This window comes from Tachysurus fulvidraco, chromosome 20, assembly GCF_022655615.1.
Source record: "Tachysurus fulvidraco isolate hzauxx_2018 chromosome 20, HZAU_PFXX_2.0, whole genome shotgun sequence".
NCBI classification, from domain to species: domain Eukaryota; kingdom Metazoa; phylum Chordata; class Actinopteri; order Siluriformes; family Bagridae; genus Tachysurus; species Tachysurus fulvidraco.
Window position 1 is genome coordinate 3377478 of NC_062537.1, and position 17817 is coordinate 3395294.

The 17817-nt window shown below is 43.4% G+C and overlaps 1 protein-coding gene across 13 annotated transcripts in view; it reads left to right on the forward strand.

Moving 5' to 3' along the window:
- myo18aa (myosin XVIIIAa) overlaps window positions 1–17267 on the forward strand; it is a 72069-nt gene extending 54802 nt beyond the window's left edge. For 9 of the 13 annotated variants that reach the window (XM_047805120.1, XM_047805119.1, XM_047805115.1 and 6 more), the window contains 16 exons: window positions 426–580; window positions 1546–1669; window positions 1972–2172; window positions 2308–2418; window positions 2530–2634; window positions 2782–2928; window positions 3021–3134; window positions 5312–5428; window positions 5519–5602; window positions 6897–7034; window positions 7501–7686; window positions 7904–8043; window positions 8611–8655; window positions 13033–13155; window positions 13451–14953; window positions 15780–15916. In XM_047805120.1, coding sequence (XP_047661076.1) covers window positions 426–580; window positions 1546–1669; window positions 1972–2172; window positions 2308–2418; window positions 2530–2634; window positions 2782–2928; window positions 3021–3134; window positions 5312–5428; window positions 5519–5602; window positions 6897–7034; window positions 7501–7686; window positions 7904–8043; window positions 8611–8655; window positions 13033–13155; window positions 13451–14936 — 3276 coding nt within the window. In that variant the 3' untranslated portion in view covers window positions 14937–14953; window positions 15780–15916. Of the gene's footprint in view, window positions 1–425; window positions 581–1545; window positions 1670–1971; window positions 2173–2307; window positions 2419–2529; window positions 2635–2781; window positions 2929–3020; window positions 3135–5311; window positions 5429–5518; window positions 5603–6896; window positions 7035–7500; window positions 7687–7903; window positions 8044–8610; window positions 8656–13032; window positions 13156–13450; window positions 14954–15779 lie in introns of all 13 variants that reach the window. The other 4 variants (XM_047805127.1, XM_047805118.1, XM_047805125.1 and 1 more) reach the window with 3 other exon arrangements.
- The last annotated feature ends 550 nt before the right edge of the window (window positions 17268–17817 follow it).

Consider the following 17817-nt stretch of genomic DNA (forward strand, 5'->3'; position numbering starts at 1 on the left):
AAAAAAACCAGTAGCTTTTAATTTTCTCAAGAAATCTGAACTGCATTAATACATAACTGTTTGCTTAGTAGTCACCATTTTAAATGACTTCTGATAAATATTTCGAGATTTCCAAACACACAGCGTTTTTATAACATTCTAACTTCAGTCTTCACACTTGACAGGTTTTGTCTCATTTGCAACTTATATTATAAAGATAAATGTATTTATACAATATAAGACGGTATAAATAACAATCCTCACACTAAACCGGAGCTCGGATTCAAAAAATGAGTCGAGAAAACGGTGCAGGTTTTATTCTTTCCACAAGAACACAACCTTTCGGCGGTAAATGTGGTATGCCTTACGAGACGAACGGCTGATTTCTTTTTTTTTTTTTTGCTTCTTTTCATCTCCGTGTATCCGTCTTCTCTCTTTTGGAGCAGTTCACTGACCTGCAGGCCGATCAGGAGGAGACCCAGCGCTCTGTACAGCAGGCAAAGAAGAAATGCCAGAGATTAATGGCTGAGCTCCAGGACACCAAACTGCACCTGGAGAACCAGCAGAGCCGCAACCACGAGCTGGAGAAGAAGCAGAGGAAGTGAGTACATGCAGTGTTCAGCCTCTCGTTTCACATTCATTAGAGATAAACACATGCGTGTGGGTTTAGATACGGTGTGAATAATGTAGATTAGACTTCGCAGTATGATAACCATGGTGACCGACGTCAGTCTTACACCGAGAGGAATCAAAAGGAACAAAGAGCAGTGATTTGGTCGACAGGTCTAGATTTTCTCATGGTATGTTTATCCTTTATATTATTACTTAGTGTAGATTTTTTTAAATCCAGCTACCTTTACTTCTTGGGCAACTGTTTCAAAATGAACAGCTCTTCAAGATGTGGTGCTGGTGAAGGGAAATAATCTAACGATTATTCAGTGTGACTTGAGAACAATGTATGCCGTGGCCCATCTGATCCTATCCATGGTTCTTTCACCGTTTCCTTTCCAACGTTGGAAACTTTTATATAATTACATTGAACCGAAACCTGGACCTCATTTGCCTTAAATCCGACACGGTCCATCTTCAAGGGGCTCGACGGCGACAGCTCCTTTATTACAGCCGAGGAGCCGAGCGAGAGCCACTCAAGACCTGTTTGAGAGATGAAAAGCGAGTTGGAAGCAGAGGTCACGTGTGAGCACCTCTTCACCGTTCGGAGAAACTCGAGCGTCTTGACGCTCACTGGACACTTGAGCAGAATGCCGTGCTCACGCTCAGTGTGCAATTTGAAATGAAGAGCCTGCTGTTAACACCAGATGTGAGCACTGATAATGAGCGTTGACAGGAAACCAAATGCAGAGAGATCTTTCAGAACAGGGGGAGAGAGAGAGAGAAAGGGAGGAAACATGGCTACTGTTGTGATGTTGAAAAGTGGATGGAGGACAGTGTTTGCCTCTGTTCTATCTGTCGAGGTTATATGAATCTTATTAAATGATGCCCACCTCTAATTATGAGCATTTCACCGACACAGGATCAGGATGGTGGCTCACAATGTGTGTGTTGCAGGTTTGATCTGGAGCTGAACCAGGTTCAGGATGAAGTGCAGAGAGAGAAGACACAGCGGGAGAAACTGGGCAGAGAAAAGGATGTGCTGACTGGAGAAGTGTTTACAATCAGACAGCAACTGCAGGTAAGGACGTGTGTGTGTGTGTGTGTATAGACTTGGCCTCGTTGTGTTACCTGTACCTGTGATCACATTCACTGACGGTTCTTAAGTAGTCAACTGTTCATTTCCTTTATGCTTAAATTTAGTTCAAATGTGAATCGATCATGTCAACATCTTATAGCCCCTATTGCCATCAAGACACAGCGAGGCCGGTAAAGCCGAGGGTGCCAATATTTAAATCAGCGCAAAGTGAAAAAACACAACACTACTAGAAGATAAGCGGAAAGAGACTTTGGGGCCGTGTGTGTGTGTGTGTGTGTGTCTAGGAAAAGGAGCTGGAGCTGTGTGGGCTGAATGTAAAGCTGGAGCAGCTGGAGGCAGAGCTACAGGATCTCTCCTCTCAAGAGTCAAAGGATGAGGCATCGCTATCCAAGCTGAAAAAGCAGCTACGTGACCTTGAGGCAAAGGTCAAAGATCAGGAGGAAGAGCTGGATGAACAGGCTGGTACCATCCAGATGCTGGAGCAGGTAGGAAACCATGAATAAGGACCACACTGAGACAGTCGAGGAACTGCACAATTAAAACAAAATTACAGAAACTGTTAGTGTCAAACAAAAAGTGTGTGTGTGTGTGTGTGTGTGTGTGTGTGTGTGTGGGGTCAGGCTAAGCTACGTCTGGAGATGGAGATGGAGAGGCTGAGACAAATGCATTCAAAAGAGCTTGAAACCAAAGATGAAGATGTTGAAGAGATCAGACAGTCGTGTAGTAAGAAGGTAAGACAAGAAGTCACAGTACTTTAACCTCATGGCTCCTCATCAGTGAGGGTGTTTGTACATGTAAACTCTATTCTGGTCTTGTGTGTGTGTGTGTGTGTGTGTCAACAGCTGAAACAGATGGAAATGCAGTTGGAGGAGGAATATGATGAGAAGCAGAAGGTTCTAAGAGAGCGGAGAGAGCTGGAGAGCAAACTGCTGAATGCTCAGGACCAGGTACAGCCCACTACGTGACTCATTAATCACAGCATAGCGTCGTCCAAACAAATCATGACTAATAAACCCACATTAAGGTCTAAACTGAAGCAGTCTGACTAACTAACTAATCCACATCATGGCCGATTAAATGCTTTGTCTCCTCAGGTGAGCATAAGAGACGTGGAGACGGAGAAGCGTCTGAAGAAGGATCTGAAGCGCACCAAGGCCTTGCTGGTTGACGCTCAGCTCATGCTGGATCACCTGAAGAGCAATGCGCCGAGCAAGAGAGAGATCTCACAGCTTAAGAACCAGGTCTCACATGCATTCGGTCTACATTTGAAGGGTAGACAAGGTGTGTACATGCTTGGGGATGTTTAATTTTGTGTGTGTGTGTCTGCTGGCAGCTGGAGGAGTCACAGTTCAACTGTGCAGCAGCTGTGAAAGCACGCAAGTCCATGGAGTTGGAGATCGAGGACCTGCACATCCAGATGGAGGACATCTCCAAGGCCAAGATGTCGGTGAGTTATATCTTTACTCACAAGGGCACTGGATAGATCATGACCACAGCTGCTGCAGCTGAGATTACAGGCATTCTGCAATTTAAAGGTAGAATTATTTTTCCCCTGTGCCAGGCGTGGCCTTTGTGTTACCTGTGTGTTCTGAGGAGCTGTCCATGGTTCCTTATTGTGGGTTATTGTGAGCAGTTATGGGGGAAAAAGTGTGAAGTTAAAAGCGTATAATCTCCTCGTCTTTCTCTGAGCCAACAACATGCAATTACTGTGTAATTACTGTGTTCTGTCCTGCCATGTTTTTTACCACAAAATGGTAGAAACATGGTCATTAAAAGAGTGGCAGTGTTTTACAGGCAAAGATTTTCACTTTTTATTTTACACACAATGTAAATTATTGCCATTAGCCGACACGTCCACGGCACCTTGTCGTTTTTTTTGTTGTTTTGTTTTTAAGGAGCCAAACGCAGTTCGTTAATCTGATCAATGAATAGTTCTAAAGCATGATTAGTTTCAGTTCATTAGATTTACTTTCTAGAAACTGATTTAAACGGTAAATGTTTCTACGCCGTTAAGAGAAAAGAACAACGGAATAAAATCTATATCTTTGTTGATACAATTTTTCTGAAACTCAACAAACATCTTTGAGCCAGTTAAAGCATTAGAGCGACCTTTAACCCGGTAATGAGGAAGTACCCTAAGGCAAAGTCGACGAGGGCACATTTAAAACACAGTTCTGCCACAGAGAAAAAAGATAAAGCATGTCGTGTGCTCTAACCTTCCTTTCTCTTAGAGTACTTCGGCCCGGCGTATATGGTGTATATCGATTTCCGTTGCACAATCAGAACGCAACAGAAGCACGGGTAGCGGTTATATAAAAGGCCAATCATTCCCTCATTTGGATGTCTAAAGCTCTAAAGAGCAAACTATAGAGAAAATTGATCATAAAGCTTGTCTTGTTTTCAGATGAGCAATTTACTGCGAGCGGTATAAATGGCCACACGACCAGAGCCATTTACTGCTAGCATTCGCTCAGATTTCTGTAAAAGGGAGCAGATAAAAAAGGGTCGCAACGGTGTCATCGTCTCTGAGGCATAGAATCGACACCAGTAATGATATAAATGTGAACTAAAGCGCGGTGTGATTTAACACAGGAAAAATACAAAAGATGTTCACGACGTCTCTTATTTAAGTCGTACATGAATTATATAGTAAATGTTTGACATCAAGAACAGATTGTTTTCTTCACATATTTTGATGACTCAAGTGTTTCAGAGAGGGTGCAGGTCAGTGCACGCCGTTTTGTCGCATACACGGTTCGACAGACGCTGATCGACTGATTTAACCCAAAATGCTATTAAACTGTAGCTTTGCTTGTTACTGTTGTTACATGGGAAGGTGCGAGTACTGTACGTTTTTCATTAAAAACCAAGCGAAGGTCTCACCAGCAGTTGGTAATCCGATCCAAACATTCCACAGCACTGACACTGCAAACTCCATCCAAAAGATTTACACACAATACACGCTTGTACTCGTCTTCCTGAACGATTTATCACTATAGGATCAAATACAAATGAAAACAATAGGCTTAATATAAAAAAAAGTGTGACTTGAGTTTCTTCCCAAACTACTGTCTGTGCTGCTGTTCTAGGAAATGGATCGTCGCCGTTCGACCAATCAGACATCTTCAGACCTGCGATTTATACTCGTTTTAAAAAAACTATACAAATCCACGTTTGATGCGTGTCCGTTATTCTGGGCTAATTATTCTTACATCGGTTTTGATACTACGGCGTTTCTGACTTTCATTTTCCTCGGTGGTTTTGGAGTAGTGTCTGTAATAATGGCACTTAAATGACAGTTGTGCTCCTGCGGGAGGAGATGCCGGTCTGCTTACAGCTGCTAATTGGTGCACTTAATGACTGCTCCTTGCTTTTTTGGTCTTTTGGGAAAATCTATCTCAATTGAAGTGTGTTTGGGTAGGGACGGGAAATGAAGTGTTTTGGTTATGTGACGAAGTGGCGTTAAGGGTTTCAACAGAGGGACAAAGCACAAAACCCTTTTGTATCAGTCTATATCGATTCCAGATACAAATCAAATCACCTGCGCAAAATTGTATCCGAGAGCAGATGGAAATCAGTGAGACTGACGTCTCTTTCTCTTGTCCTCCTCCGCCTGGATCTCAGCTGGAGGAACAGGTCAGCAGACTGCAAAGAGAAAAGAACGACCTGCAGTCACGTCTGGAGGAGGACCAGGAGGACACCAACGAGCTGATGAAGAAGCACAAGGCAGCTGTGGCTCAGGTTGCTAACAGACTGCTGTCTCCCTTCTCACATTACAGCTCTTAGAATACGTTTGCAGAATAACATGACGGCGTGTGTTTACGTTTGTAGGCTACGAGGGACTTGGCTCAGATCACCGACCTGCAGGCTCAGCTGGAGGAGGCCGCAAAGGAGAAGCAGGAGATTCAAGATAAGGTACTGCGACACGGCTCAAACGGCAACATCACTCACAAAGCCGCGCTCTGGGCCTCGGTGGCAGCACGATAGCCCAAAAGAGCAAAGATCATCTCAGATCTTTATCTAAATCTAGTTCAGTGATTAGCTGCTCTCTCAACTTCGTTCGCTTTAATGACACCAAAACGGGAGCTCAACAAACCTCTGGTTTTCTGATTCAAAGCTCCCAATTATAGAAGGCACACACCGGGTGTGCAGAAGGACCTTACTGTACGTGTGATAATGGCTCTCCAAGAACGTTTAAATTGCTACAGGTTAAGAACTTAAGGATAGATTATATTTAAATAAAAAAAAAAAGAGAGAGTCAGAATGAGGGTGCCGATTTTTTCTTCGTTACCGACTCGGCTTTAATTTTTACAGTAGTTATTTTTTCCTCGCTGCTGATATGAAAGAAAAGCAATTACTATTTAAATATTATAGCAGCGATATCTCAGCGTTACCTATCGAACATCCATCTACATCTATGGTGCAAACAAGAAGTAATGTTTTTCTGTACTGAAGAACAGACGACACCTTTACTCGTTATTTACTCGCTGTAGCAGGGCGTGATGTAGGTGCTCATCCAAAGTTAAACGTCAACGATGACGATCGCCTCAGTCAAAAATGTGTCCGGGTGATGCTCGACTGACATGCTCGCTTTCTGTGGCGTTCCATCGCATAAAATTGCAGAGGCACATTAAGCGCTCACAGATGGGTGCTAATGCCACTGCTCAGTTACTGCTGCTCCTTTCACCTGGCTCCAAAGTGAGTGAGAGAGTAAATATACAAGTATACACCGTCTTGTAAGAGTTCGACTCCAAATCCGTACAGCGATTTTTAGAGATGCATCTCTCTAAGGGACCCCGAATCCATGCCAGTAAAAAATAAATAAATTCCCCTCACATCATAATGGAGTTAAATTTTCACACAGCTGTGTATCGTGCATTGTTTACATGCACACACTGTCACTGCATGTCTAATGATTTCTACACTGTTTAGCCACAATGACAATAAATGACAGCAGAAGCTACAGTTTACAATCCAGTGCCTGGTGCAAATCAACTGCCCCAACAATGTTGTTCTGTAGTACAGAAAAACCTCCTGCCTTTAGACATGATGTGAGGTTATAAAACCCACTCAGATTTCCCCTTAAGATATGATAAGGTCTGAAAGGATCACAACTATACACTATACTGAGATGAGCACCACAGATATTGTGAAGTGTGTGTGTAACTGATGACCCTTGAAATGAAGAGCATGCTGCTTCTCCACACAGCTCCAGTCTGTACAGAGCCAGCTGGAGTTCCAGGAGCAGTCAATGGTGGAGAAGTCTCTGGTCAGCAGGCAGGAAGCCAAGATTCGCGAGCTGGAGACCAAGCTGGAGTACGAGCGCACCCAGATCAAACGCCTGGAGGTGAGAGAGCGAGGGATGACCAATGTGTGTGGGTGGACGGGGTGGTAGGTCATCCTAAAGTCATGGGGCAAGAGACTGAGTGAAAAATCAGCACCTTTTACAGGAGCACACTTGAGTCATAGCCTTTTATTCACCAGCATGCCCACTGAGCTGCTAGCGTCCTCTGAGACACGATGCTTCCTTACGTTTTGTGCAGGTGATAAATGTCTAACAGAGTATTTACATATCCAGATACAACATTTTAGAACTGTTTCAGTCACTCAGTCACATTTAACATGCTGTTCTGCCTTCAAACTTTAGGCCATGTCCTTTTCCTTACTCTGATGCTTGTATGACACGAATCTCTAATTAGGATCCGATTCCTCTTTCCATTACAACTTTATCGCTGTACCACCACACTATAATATGCTTGGTATGTAAGATTCAATACTCCATGGCCTTATTATAATAAATGTATTATCTGCAGACTCTGGTGACACGGCTGAAGGAGAACCTGGAGAAGATGACGGAGGAGAGGGACCAGCGTGCGGCGGCTGAGAACCGTGAGAAAGAGCAGAACAAACGCATGCAGCGGCAGAATCGCGACCTCAAGGAGGAGATGACCGAACTGGCCAAGAAGGAGGCTGAGGCCAGCCGCAAGAAGCATGAACTGGTAAGAAAATACAGGAAATCTGTCAAACCGGATAAAACCTCTGTCTTTAGTGCTTCAGTAATGATTAACAGACCGTATTTGTTTTTACACATCAAAGTATCATAAGAAAAAAAAAATCACAGCAATCTGCACTGCAATACAATCAGCTTGATGAACACCATTCAACTGACTCCGATATCGAAATCACGACTAACAGCAGAACTTCCTGTCCCATCAGGAAATGGACATTGAAAGCCTGGAAGCAGCCAATCAGAGCCTGCAGGCGGACCTCAAGCTGGCCTTTAAGAGGATCGGCGACCTGCAAGCCGCGATCGAGGACGAGATGGAGAGCGACGACAACGACGGCCTCATCGATAGGTACGTTCGCTCCTGCGTTAGGTTTGTCCTGCTGTAGTCCTCACGTTAATGTATTACACATTTTATTGCTGAGGTAATGTTCGTATAACCTATAAAACGAAAAATAAAAAACCTGTTAGCTTTTATCCCCCCTCCCCCCTATTTCTTTCTCGTCTGTTAAACGTGTTCTGCGTTTGCTGCCTTTTTATAATATCCACCCGGTGTAATGGCGTCCCTGGAGCAAGCTTCTTGTCTGTGTGTTTATTCTTGTTGTTTTCTTCCTCTTGTTTAGTATCCTTCTGAGAAGCCTGCTATTGGAGCTAAAGATAGCGGAGCGTTATACAGAGTCCGTGTGTGTTTAACATAAACAGTAGACCACAATGCACTATGTTTTCTTGGGATTCTTTTCTGCAGGTCAATTTTGGGACATGGAGAGACAATGTACAAATAAATAAATAAAGATACACTCCTAAATACAGCTACAAGGTTATTTGGTAGCCCTTACAATGGTTACCTCTGAAACAGATGAACTGTGATGAACCTCATATTTTCATGTTGTTTATCACCTTTCCTTTGTGTGTGCGACAGTTTGCAGGACATGGTGACAAAGTATCAGAAAAGGAAGAACAAAACGTGAGACCTGAAACACTTTGTGGTTTGTTTGAGCTCCACCAAAACATCGCTGTCCTATAATTAATGCATGCTGAGAGAAACTAAAGATCTGATCATCACATGCTCACGACAGCGGCGTCCGTCGGCCATTTTAACTCTGTGCATGAATCTGCAAACACGCCACGTCTGCCTCGTGTCCGTTCGGCCAGCATGTTTATGCCTCATCGCCTTTAACAACGACTTGATTCCTGAACACCGTCACAGCATTGATAAAAAAAATAACTGGATGAACTGATTGCAGTGGAGGGTCAGCTCCAGCCGTGTCTGACAAATTCTCCTGCGCGTCGCTTTATCTTTATTCCACCGCCATAATATTAACAATAATGGACAAATTGATTTCTAGACAAATCAAAATGTCAAGAGACATCAATTTGCTTCTAAATATGATTTGTAGGGGCGCCGTGTGAGGCGTGAGAATTGTGCCAATAGTTGTCGTGTGCGTGTGTTTAAAATTCTAGCATTCCAGCATGAAACTAGCATCATCAGACATGGTGGGCCATATTTTGGAAATAAAATTTGACAACCAGAAGAGTCAACGCTAGACGTTAGCTGTCCTCATACTGACTTACAAATAAGGCAGGTTTTATTTTAATGGCTCAGGGATTCTGTGTCTCCAAGAAGCTTCCGATCAAATGAAAATTGGATTATTAACTACAGGGGTGTGTGTGTGCGTGTCCATTAACTACAAGACGGAGGGGGTGTTCCCCCCCAGATTTTGTATATGGTCTCAGATTGAATAAATATCTATCAAGCGGCTGTGCAACATGAATGAGAACAGTGAGATCAGAGCTCATGCAGCCTTTTCTCTTTAACTGTAATGTGCATTCACATATCAATGGCCTCCTCCTGCTAGAAAAAAACACCATGTACTGACTATATTAATTATATTCCATCAAATGAGGGGGAAATTAGGGACTTACTTGATATTTGGGAATCTGGAAGGAAGGAACCTACAAATCTGAGTAGACAGACCCGGATACCAGAATTTTGCAAAGAACCTTTGTAATGAATTTAGCACTTGCTCTCATGGCACACCGAAAAAAGTGAAGCTCACCATGAATCATTAAGTAGAGATGTTTTTTTTACGAGTCTGTAATGCGTATTTAAGCTGCGTGGTTTGATTAATGTAGAGCGCGTGTGAGGATAATGCAGTGTGGGAGTCGGGCTGTGGATGACTGAACAGTACAAATAATGTCGAGTGGTTTGGGGAATTTCTACAGGAGCTTTAATGATAAATCTAATTGGGTGGAACAGAGATATGTAACCAATAGGATGATGATGTCATAACTGATTAATGTCCAGACTGTGAAGTGGCTGTGTGTGTTTGTGCACCGTGCTCACTGCCCCAAGTGCTCCACGCCAGTGGGCAAGGGCATGGCATGCAAATTTAGGGCCATTACATAAATAGTTCTCCATTAGCTAGTGTGTCATGTCCATGTGTGTTTGGGTTTTATTTCCTGGAAGGATAATAAGTTCCCCAGACAAACAGAATGTCCCACATACAGTATAGCACTATACTCGAGTCATTCCTGAGTCTGATTAGTCTGGTACAAGATGTTGATTAATTGTCTGTTACAGCATCTCTGTCGGTTGTTACAGCCGGTATTAAATAATAGTTTTAAAACAAACAAAAAACAAGCCACAGTCTGTAGCTGAGTTGCTAAAATTGACAATAGCCGTCTCTGTGCACTGGTGCGATCCGAACCTGACAGCGCTGCTGCTAATAATAATGTGAGGACAAGTGTAGCCACGTACTAGCAAACAAATACACAGGCAACTAATATTTTGTGCATGGAGCTAACATACGAACCATGTGCATTCAGACACCACGCGTGTCCGAGCGGTTACCGGAGATGGTGCGTTCAGACAGGGACATCTTACCTGAGCACCAACCTGACCACAGAACAACTCGGCTCAGTTCCACAACGGCTTTATTAGATCACTTTACTGTATCTCATGTAAATATTTCAGCTCTTTGAGTCTATGCTGTCAAACAGAGAAGAACAATATGTCCCGTTCTAACAGCTCAGTATGCGTACAAACACCCACAGGGAAAAGGAAAGAACGATCCTGACAGCTAAATTAAAGCCAGTATGAAGATATAAAGTCAGCCTCACAGCCAGGTGTTCACACGCCAAGCAATATTTCTTTCGCCATATATATATAAAATCCGAGATATAAAATAACATCTCCGATAAAGCTTTTTGTCAATTTGAGGCTGTGCGGCACATAAAGGTACAAAGGTAAGCAGGTGGGTTGCAAAAACATCACCCCTCCCCTGCAGAATTTGGATTAGTTTGACCAGACTGAGAGGTAATAGTGTGTACAGACACAGTGGCTTGGTGTCAAATCCTACTTCAGGAACCAAAAAAGATCATGAATCACTCGGGACATGACAGTGGTTCACCCTTAATTCTTTCTTTCTTTACAAACATCACCACCTATGTATCATCCCACAAACATTGCCGGTAGCTCTAATGCTAATCCCTATTAAACAAATGAAATGAAAATAAGTGACATAATGAACACACACAGTAAAGATTTAACACTAGAGTTAAAGTCTTGAGTGACTGAGATACGTTCATGCCTGTATGCCTTAAGTATACATATTCGACAGCTTAAACAATGACAGTAAACTGTTGCTATTTTTATTTGTTATATTTCACAATATGCTTATGTTTGGGAAAATTATTTCCCATGTCTATACTAACGTAGGTAGACAAGACCTCAAGGACATACGAGACTAGCAATGTTGTTATTGCTAGTATTGGGTAAATCTGCTATGAGAAAGAGCTTGAAGTTAAACCGAAAGAAAAATAACGAAAGAGGAAGAAAGCCAGTGTTTTCTTACTAATAGGAAGGAATTAGAAACACACATAATATAAAATACAGTAATGTTATACTTGGTACAAATTGACGGTGATGTGGATGCGTTTCACGATGGCAGTCGAAGCAGACGGTAGATCGTGCTCCGTGAAAATATCGAGTAACCTTCTAAAACATCACGAGCATAAAACTCAGCTGAAGGGGGTCACCGGTGGCAGCAGAAAGCAGCAAGCGATGCTGAGCTGACGAGGAAAAACAGTCCAGGTGAAAATAACCTTTTGATGATCCTTCGCTATCGGTTAGACAACCGGGGATCCTGATGCGAGGAAAGTAAATGCAAACTTTACTTACAGCTGTACAAAAGCCTTTTTTTTCTGAAGTGATCCAACACCCACTCTCGACTGCAACCCTTCTCAATTCAAATGAGGCAGCTACAGTACCTCAGTTCACATGAAGCTTATAAAGAACAACCTTAACAGCACACGTGTGCACCTCCATGTAAACTTGGAAAACAGAAAAAGAGCTAAATAAAAGCAAAGCATTTATGCTATGTTGCTCGTCTGAGGTGCTCTCAGTCTGGAACAAAAAATAAAAAAAATTAAAAAATCACCACATCCTTAATTTATAATATACTGAAACGCTCATGTCGTTTTCCTGCTAACTTTTACTGATGGGCTTTTAATGCCAGTCGATGCGTCATTGGTGCAGAAAAGAGAACAAATGGAGATGACTCGGTTTCTCTCCCTCTTTTTTGCAATGCGTTTTCTCTCAGTTATTGACTGGGCTCAGGTGCAAAGCTTCAGTACCCGAGCTTCAGTTACAATCGTTAGAAATAGACAGGCAGGGAAACAGACAAGCATTAACATAACCATTAACATAGTTAATTGCGCCTTCAAGAGGTAATTTGCATTCTGTTCAGAGGCTGGACCTGTTTCACTCGACAGATTCCCATCCGAACTTATTTTACATCTTAAGAGCCGAGAGGGAAAAACGTAGGTACATTCATATTTATGGGCAGGACCGTTTGCTTTAGATATTTTAAGATATTCGAAAGCCCTGTGGCATTATGTTGCCTCCTGTTTCATGCATCACAATCACAAGTGGACTTATGCAAATGTTCTCAATTATGCAGCCGATCTAACGGAGGAAGTTGTTAATGCAGTTAAAGTCCAGCTTCATCATTGTCATAGTCTCTTGTTCTCCTGCAGTGAAGAGGAGCAGCACCGGCACTTTGCATCGCGTCGTAATTACGGCTTTTATTATTGTTCGACTCTCGGTCCTTTCCTCGCTCCAGGTTTGATTCCATATCAGTCGAGATGATGTTTAAGGTCCACCTGCTAGTTGACTGACTAACACACACATTAGCAATGTCTGCATGGTTTGAGGTTTATGTTTGTTGCTCTGGAACCAAGCTTTCTGTCTGTCTTAACCATTCAACAACAAAGCTGCTGTCCATGTTCTTTCAGTCCTGTCACTGCCACTCGTTGAAACTTCCGGGTTTTTTCCCCACAGTGGAGAGGACTCGGATGTGGACTCTGAGGTAGAGGACCGCGTGGATGGGGTGAAGTCTTGGATCTCAAAAAATAAGGGCTCCACCAAGACCCTATCAGACGATGTCAACTTGAAGGCACCCAGGTCAGTATGGCTCGCCTTCTTCATAAGCCTATGCTCCTTGCCTGAGGAGAAGGTTTGGGTTTGCATTACCTGCAGCTCTACAGAGCGGTATGGAGCCGTTTCACAGGATTATCGCTTCCCTAAAGGCATACCGCAGTGAAGCGCTGGCTTTAATGGGGGTTAAACACTAGTGGGTGGATGTTGTACAGGATTGTGACATTTACTAGTTTTTATGTATATATTCAAACTGACTCATTATTGTGTTGATTTCTATCTTTCTGTCCTCCTGTATCCTGCTTCTGCTCCTACATCAAAGCCTCAAATATCCTAATGCAGCCAATGCTGATGTAAAAGACATAAAAGAAGGGAAGGAAGGTAAAGAAGGTCAGGATGTGAAAGAAGGGTATAAAGATGGTAAAGATACAGAGCTGAGTAGATCGGTGTCTGTGATGAGCACGCTTAGCTACAGGAAGCGTTCCAACCTCAAGGACTCCATCGGAGGCACTGGAGACGAGAGCTCCCTTTTCAGCACCCTAAAAGAGCAACCGGACACCCCGGACCGCTCCTCACTCCGCAAAGCTAAGAACAAGTCAAGCGAGAAACCTGGAGATGACCTAGATGACCGGGGCTCTGTCATCTCCCAAGCTTACTCTGAGGCCACCAGCAGAGCCAGGAAAGGACTGGAACGGCGTTGGACCAAGAATAGCCAGGAGTTTGACAAGGAGTCTGTCGTGTCTTCAGTGGCACCTAGCAGGACTACCTTGCGGCGTGGACTGGACCAGGACAATGATGCTAGCTCCACAGTAAGCGGCTACAGTATACGCCGAAGCATGTCATGGATGGACGACAGCCGAAGTGACTGCGGGTCCGCAGCGAGTCCCAATTTAAGCCGCCGCTCAGGGGGACGAAGCCCTGGGAGTGTCAGCGTCAGCTCCCGGACCTCGCTGGCACGCAGCAGCCGGCTTAGCGAATTCGGGGTTAACCTGGCAGACAACGACGATGCTATGAGCGTGGCTTTTAGTGAAGGTGGAATCTCTTCCTATAGTCCTCGCTCTCGAGCCCGAAGTCTTTCCAGCCCTGCCCAGAGCCGTGTGGCTGGGGGTGAGGTACCCGATGACACAGACATCAAACCAGTCAGCCACCGCAACTACCTGGATCCCGACCTGGAAAAAGCAATCAATGAAGTTCTCAGCTTTAAGCCAATTAAGTTCAAGCGCCGCAGTCTGGAGGATTCGGATGAAGAGAAGGGAGGAGAAGGTGGAGAGGATGACAGGACAAGCAAACGAAGTGTGAAAAGCTCCCTGCAGTACGATGATGATGATGATGATGTTGAACTTCACCGAAGCACATCTAGACTTCAGCGTTCAGCATCTGGCTCTGCACTGGACTACTCCCGCTCTTCCAGCAGTTTCAGCTCTCGCAGCAGAAGCAGCAGTCGCAAAGCCAAAAAGAAGAAGAAGCGAGACTCGGAATCGGAGAGCTCGTCAGCCGACGAACGCAGAAAGGGCTCCAAGAAGAAAGGGAAAAAGGGGTCCAGGAAAGGAAAGAAGAAGGAAAGTGAGACAGAGTCGTCTGAATCCGAGTCGTCCGACTCGTCTTCCAGCTCCAGCTCTGATGTGTCTTATCGGAGTTCCAACAGCATAAAGAAGGGCCCGGGTCGATGTGCACCGGCATCTGATGAGGATGCAGAGCTAGGTGGTCTCACAGAAGAGAGACCTCCGAGCAAGAAGGAAGAGAAGAAGAAGAAGAAGAAAGTGGACAACCTGATGATGAAGTATCTTTACAGGCCTGATAGTGATTAAAGCAGGAGGTGCAGCAGGTGACTGGAAGAGCAGCATGGTGTTAAACTAACACATTAGCCAACAACAGCAGGCCTACTGACAGACTATAGGATAGTTTTCACACTGCTATAACAACTAATCATAACACGGCATGCCTGTAGTGCTCCTGAGACCGGTTTCCAAGCTGAGTTTGTGCTATCAACTCTTAACAGTGTTTAAAGTTGAACTTTGAGAGGAAATTGAAATTAATGACCTGTGTTCCTTTTGTTTGGAGTAGAAGAGCATGGTTTGCTTCATGGGTTCTTTTCAGTCCCCTCATGAAGCCTGGGGTTATCGTCTAATTATTCGCTTCTTCCTGAGAAAGCAGTTTATTTAGAGAGCTCTGTGGGTGCGAGTGCACATACTAATTCCCAGTGAAAGGCTGGTGTGATAAATGACTCAACTGCAGCAAAACAGCACAGCTCTGAAGAAGTTAATTTACCAAGACCTCCATAGCATTCGTGCTCTTTTCCCTGACGATACTTCTCTATACATTTAAAACCGTTTAGATTTCAGGAAGAAGAAAAACAAACGGATCAACCAGAAATGATATTACTCAGTATATGAGTGCGGTGTATATGGTGGTCAGGACAATAGTAAGGCTTTTTCTCTACAAGCATCTCCCCTTTGCTTTTGAAGGGAATCGCTGCACAAACTCAGTGCTTGTATTGATTTCCGAATGCGACTGCATGACAAAACCGTGGGTCTGCGCTTAACCTTCAGCCGAGAGCAGAAAGGTCATGCTCACTGTTCATTTTGCAGCGAGCCTTGGCTAAAAGACTCTTTTCTGTGTTTCTTTCCTTCCTCCAACCTTTCTTCCTGTAGGAGACGCCTGAGCCGGACCGACGAAGAGAAGGACGAGGAGAAAGAGCTCCGGCAGACCTTTGTTACAGATGGCGACAGCGAGACCACAGCGTAGCTCTGAACTACGCCGCATGCACTGATCATCCCTCGGGGGAAACAATCTTCACCCCTTCTGACTCTCAGTCCGTGACTTAGATGTTTTTTTACTCGTCTACTCCGCACATAGACGAAAGAGAACGCTAGCGTACGTCATTAAAGTTAACGAGTTATTTTATTTTACAGAAGTTTTAAATTAAGAATTTATAAACATAAAAGGAAGACTGACGTCTACAAGCGTCGTCATTTTCACTTCTCTACTCTTCTCTTCACCCTAAACCCTACATCACATCCATCACTCTGACCTCTCTCTCTCTCTCTCTCTCTCTCTCTCTCTCTGTCAGGGTTAGTATTAAGCTAGCAAGCAGAAAACTAAAGCTCAGGCACGTAAACGAACAAAGTAAAAAGATGATCACAATCATTTATATGATTGGTTTTTATTTTAGTGGCAAATTCTTTGGTTTGAGAAGAAATATTAACTGTTCTTTTGTTAAAGGTCTCATAACGCTGCTAGCTCCTCAGCTTAAGCAATACAACGTGTCCTACAGGAAACTCTTCCCGTCATCAGCCTCCGAGGGGAAAAACACTTGCTAGTATTATCATCATCATCATGAGGAAAGAAATCTTTAGCTTTTTTTTTTTTTTTTTTAAGAATCTTGCTTCAGATCATCCAGCTGCTGTCGTGTGGAAGTTGTGAATTTTGCCTTTAATCTTTTTCACTTATCAAGGCTTGTTGAGATCTTATTTATTTGTGTATCTCTCTCTCTCTCTCTCTCTCTCTCTCTCTCTCTCTCATATCTGGGTAAATATTGCTTTTCCTCTTTCTCTTTTCTTTTTGCTGGGGATTACGAAGATGCCTAAGGATTCTATGCTGATTAGTGACTTTGGTATTATGCGATGCCTACATATGCACTTGAAAAAAAAATGAAAAAATATCTGGGCTTTTGTCAAAATATAGTTTTACATGGAATTAATCTAACTTTTTGGTCCTACTTCATATCTGTGATCTGTTGCAATAATGATTTGTTCTTAATAATATTGTAATTCTGCCAAATATTAATTACCGACTGGTGTTGGAAAACTCTCAGAAGCGTATATGTGAAAACACACTCCGGTTACAGGCACAAATTACCGGTAATTTTGTGTGCTCGAGCGTGAAATGGGCAAAAAATATAGTGTGTTGAGTGGACAAGCTGTTAGCGCGGCTTTGCTTCGTTTCCCTCATCCGTGTTTTCTACGCATCGGTACATTTTATCACGAACCGACGCTTTGTGTCCGCTCCTGTAGAGGCTTACGTACAGTAATAAACCAGAAGGGATACTGAAAATATTTAGTACCTCTTCCAGAAGGCTTATCTAATGTCAAATGATACTGGGATTAGTTTTACTGTAAATAAATATCTGTGATTGTTTACACTGTCTTGTCAAATGCCTTATTTTCTTTTTTCTGCATGAACTCTTTCTTTCACCATTTCTGTGGAGACAAACCAGAGCTTAGTTTTTGTTTTTGAGTGAAAGAAAGTAGTAAGCGAGAAAAGCCCCGGGGTTTGGAACACGCCCTTATCGACCTCTTCCCCCTTGTTTAAATCCCCAGCGCTTTCCTCGAGGCCAAATTAAATACTTCGTTAGCTGTGAACTTTCTTAGATAACTCAAAGGAAGCCTGAGGGAGGAAGTAGAAACAAAAACAGTCTTCAGGAGCAGGACTTACCCATAATGCACGGCAATCCAGTGGTGTAATATTAGCATTTTGATTGTCATTTATTAATGAACGGCACTTTAATATTGTCAAAACTTAGTGTAATTACGTTGGACACGGCAGAATGTCGGAAAACAAGTTACATCGGCGGCACTCGATCCCTCGGGAGCCTTTCTTTTTCACCCGTGTTAGAAAACTTAAAGCACAGACAACTTAGAAACTTCTAAATAAACATTTCTTCCCAGAAAACTGTTTATGAGGCGTCGC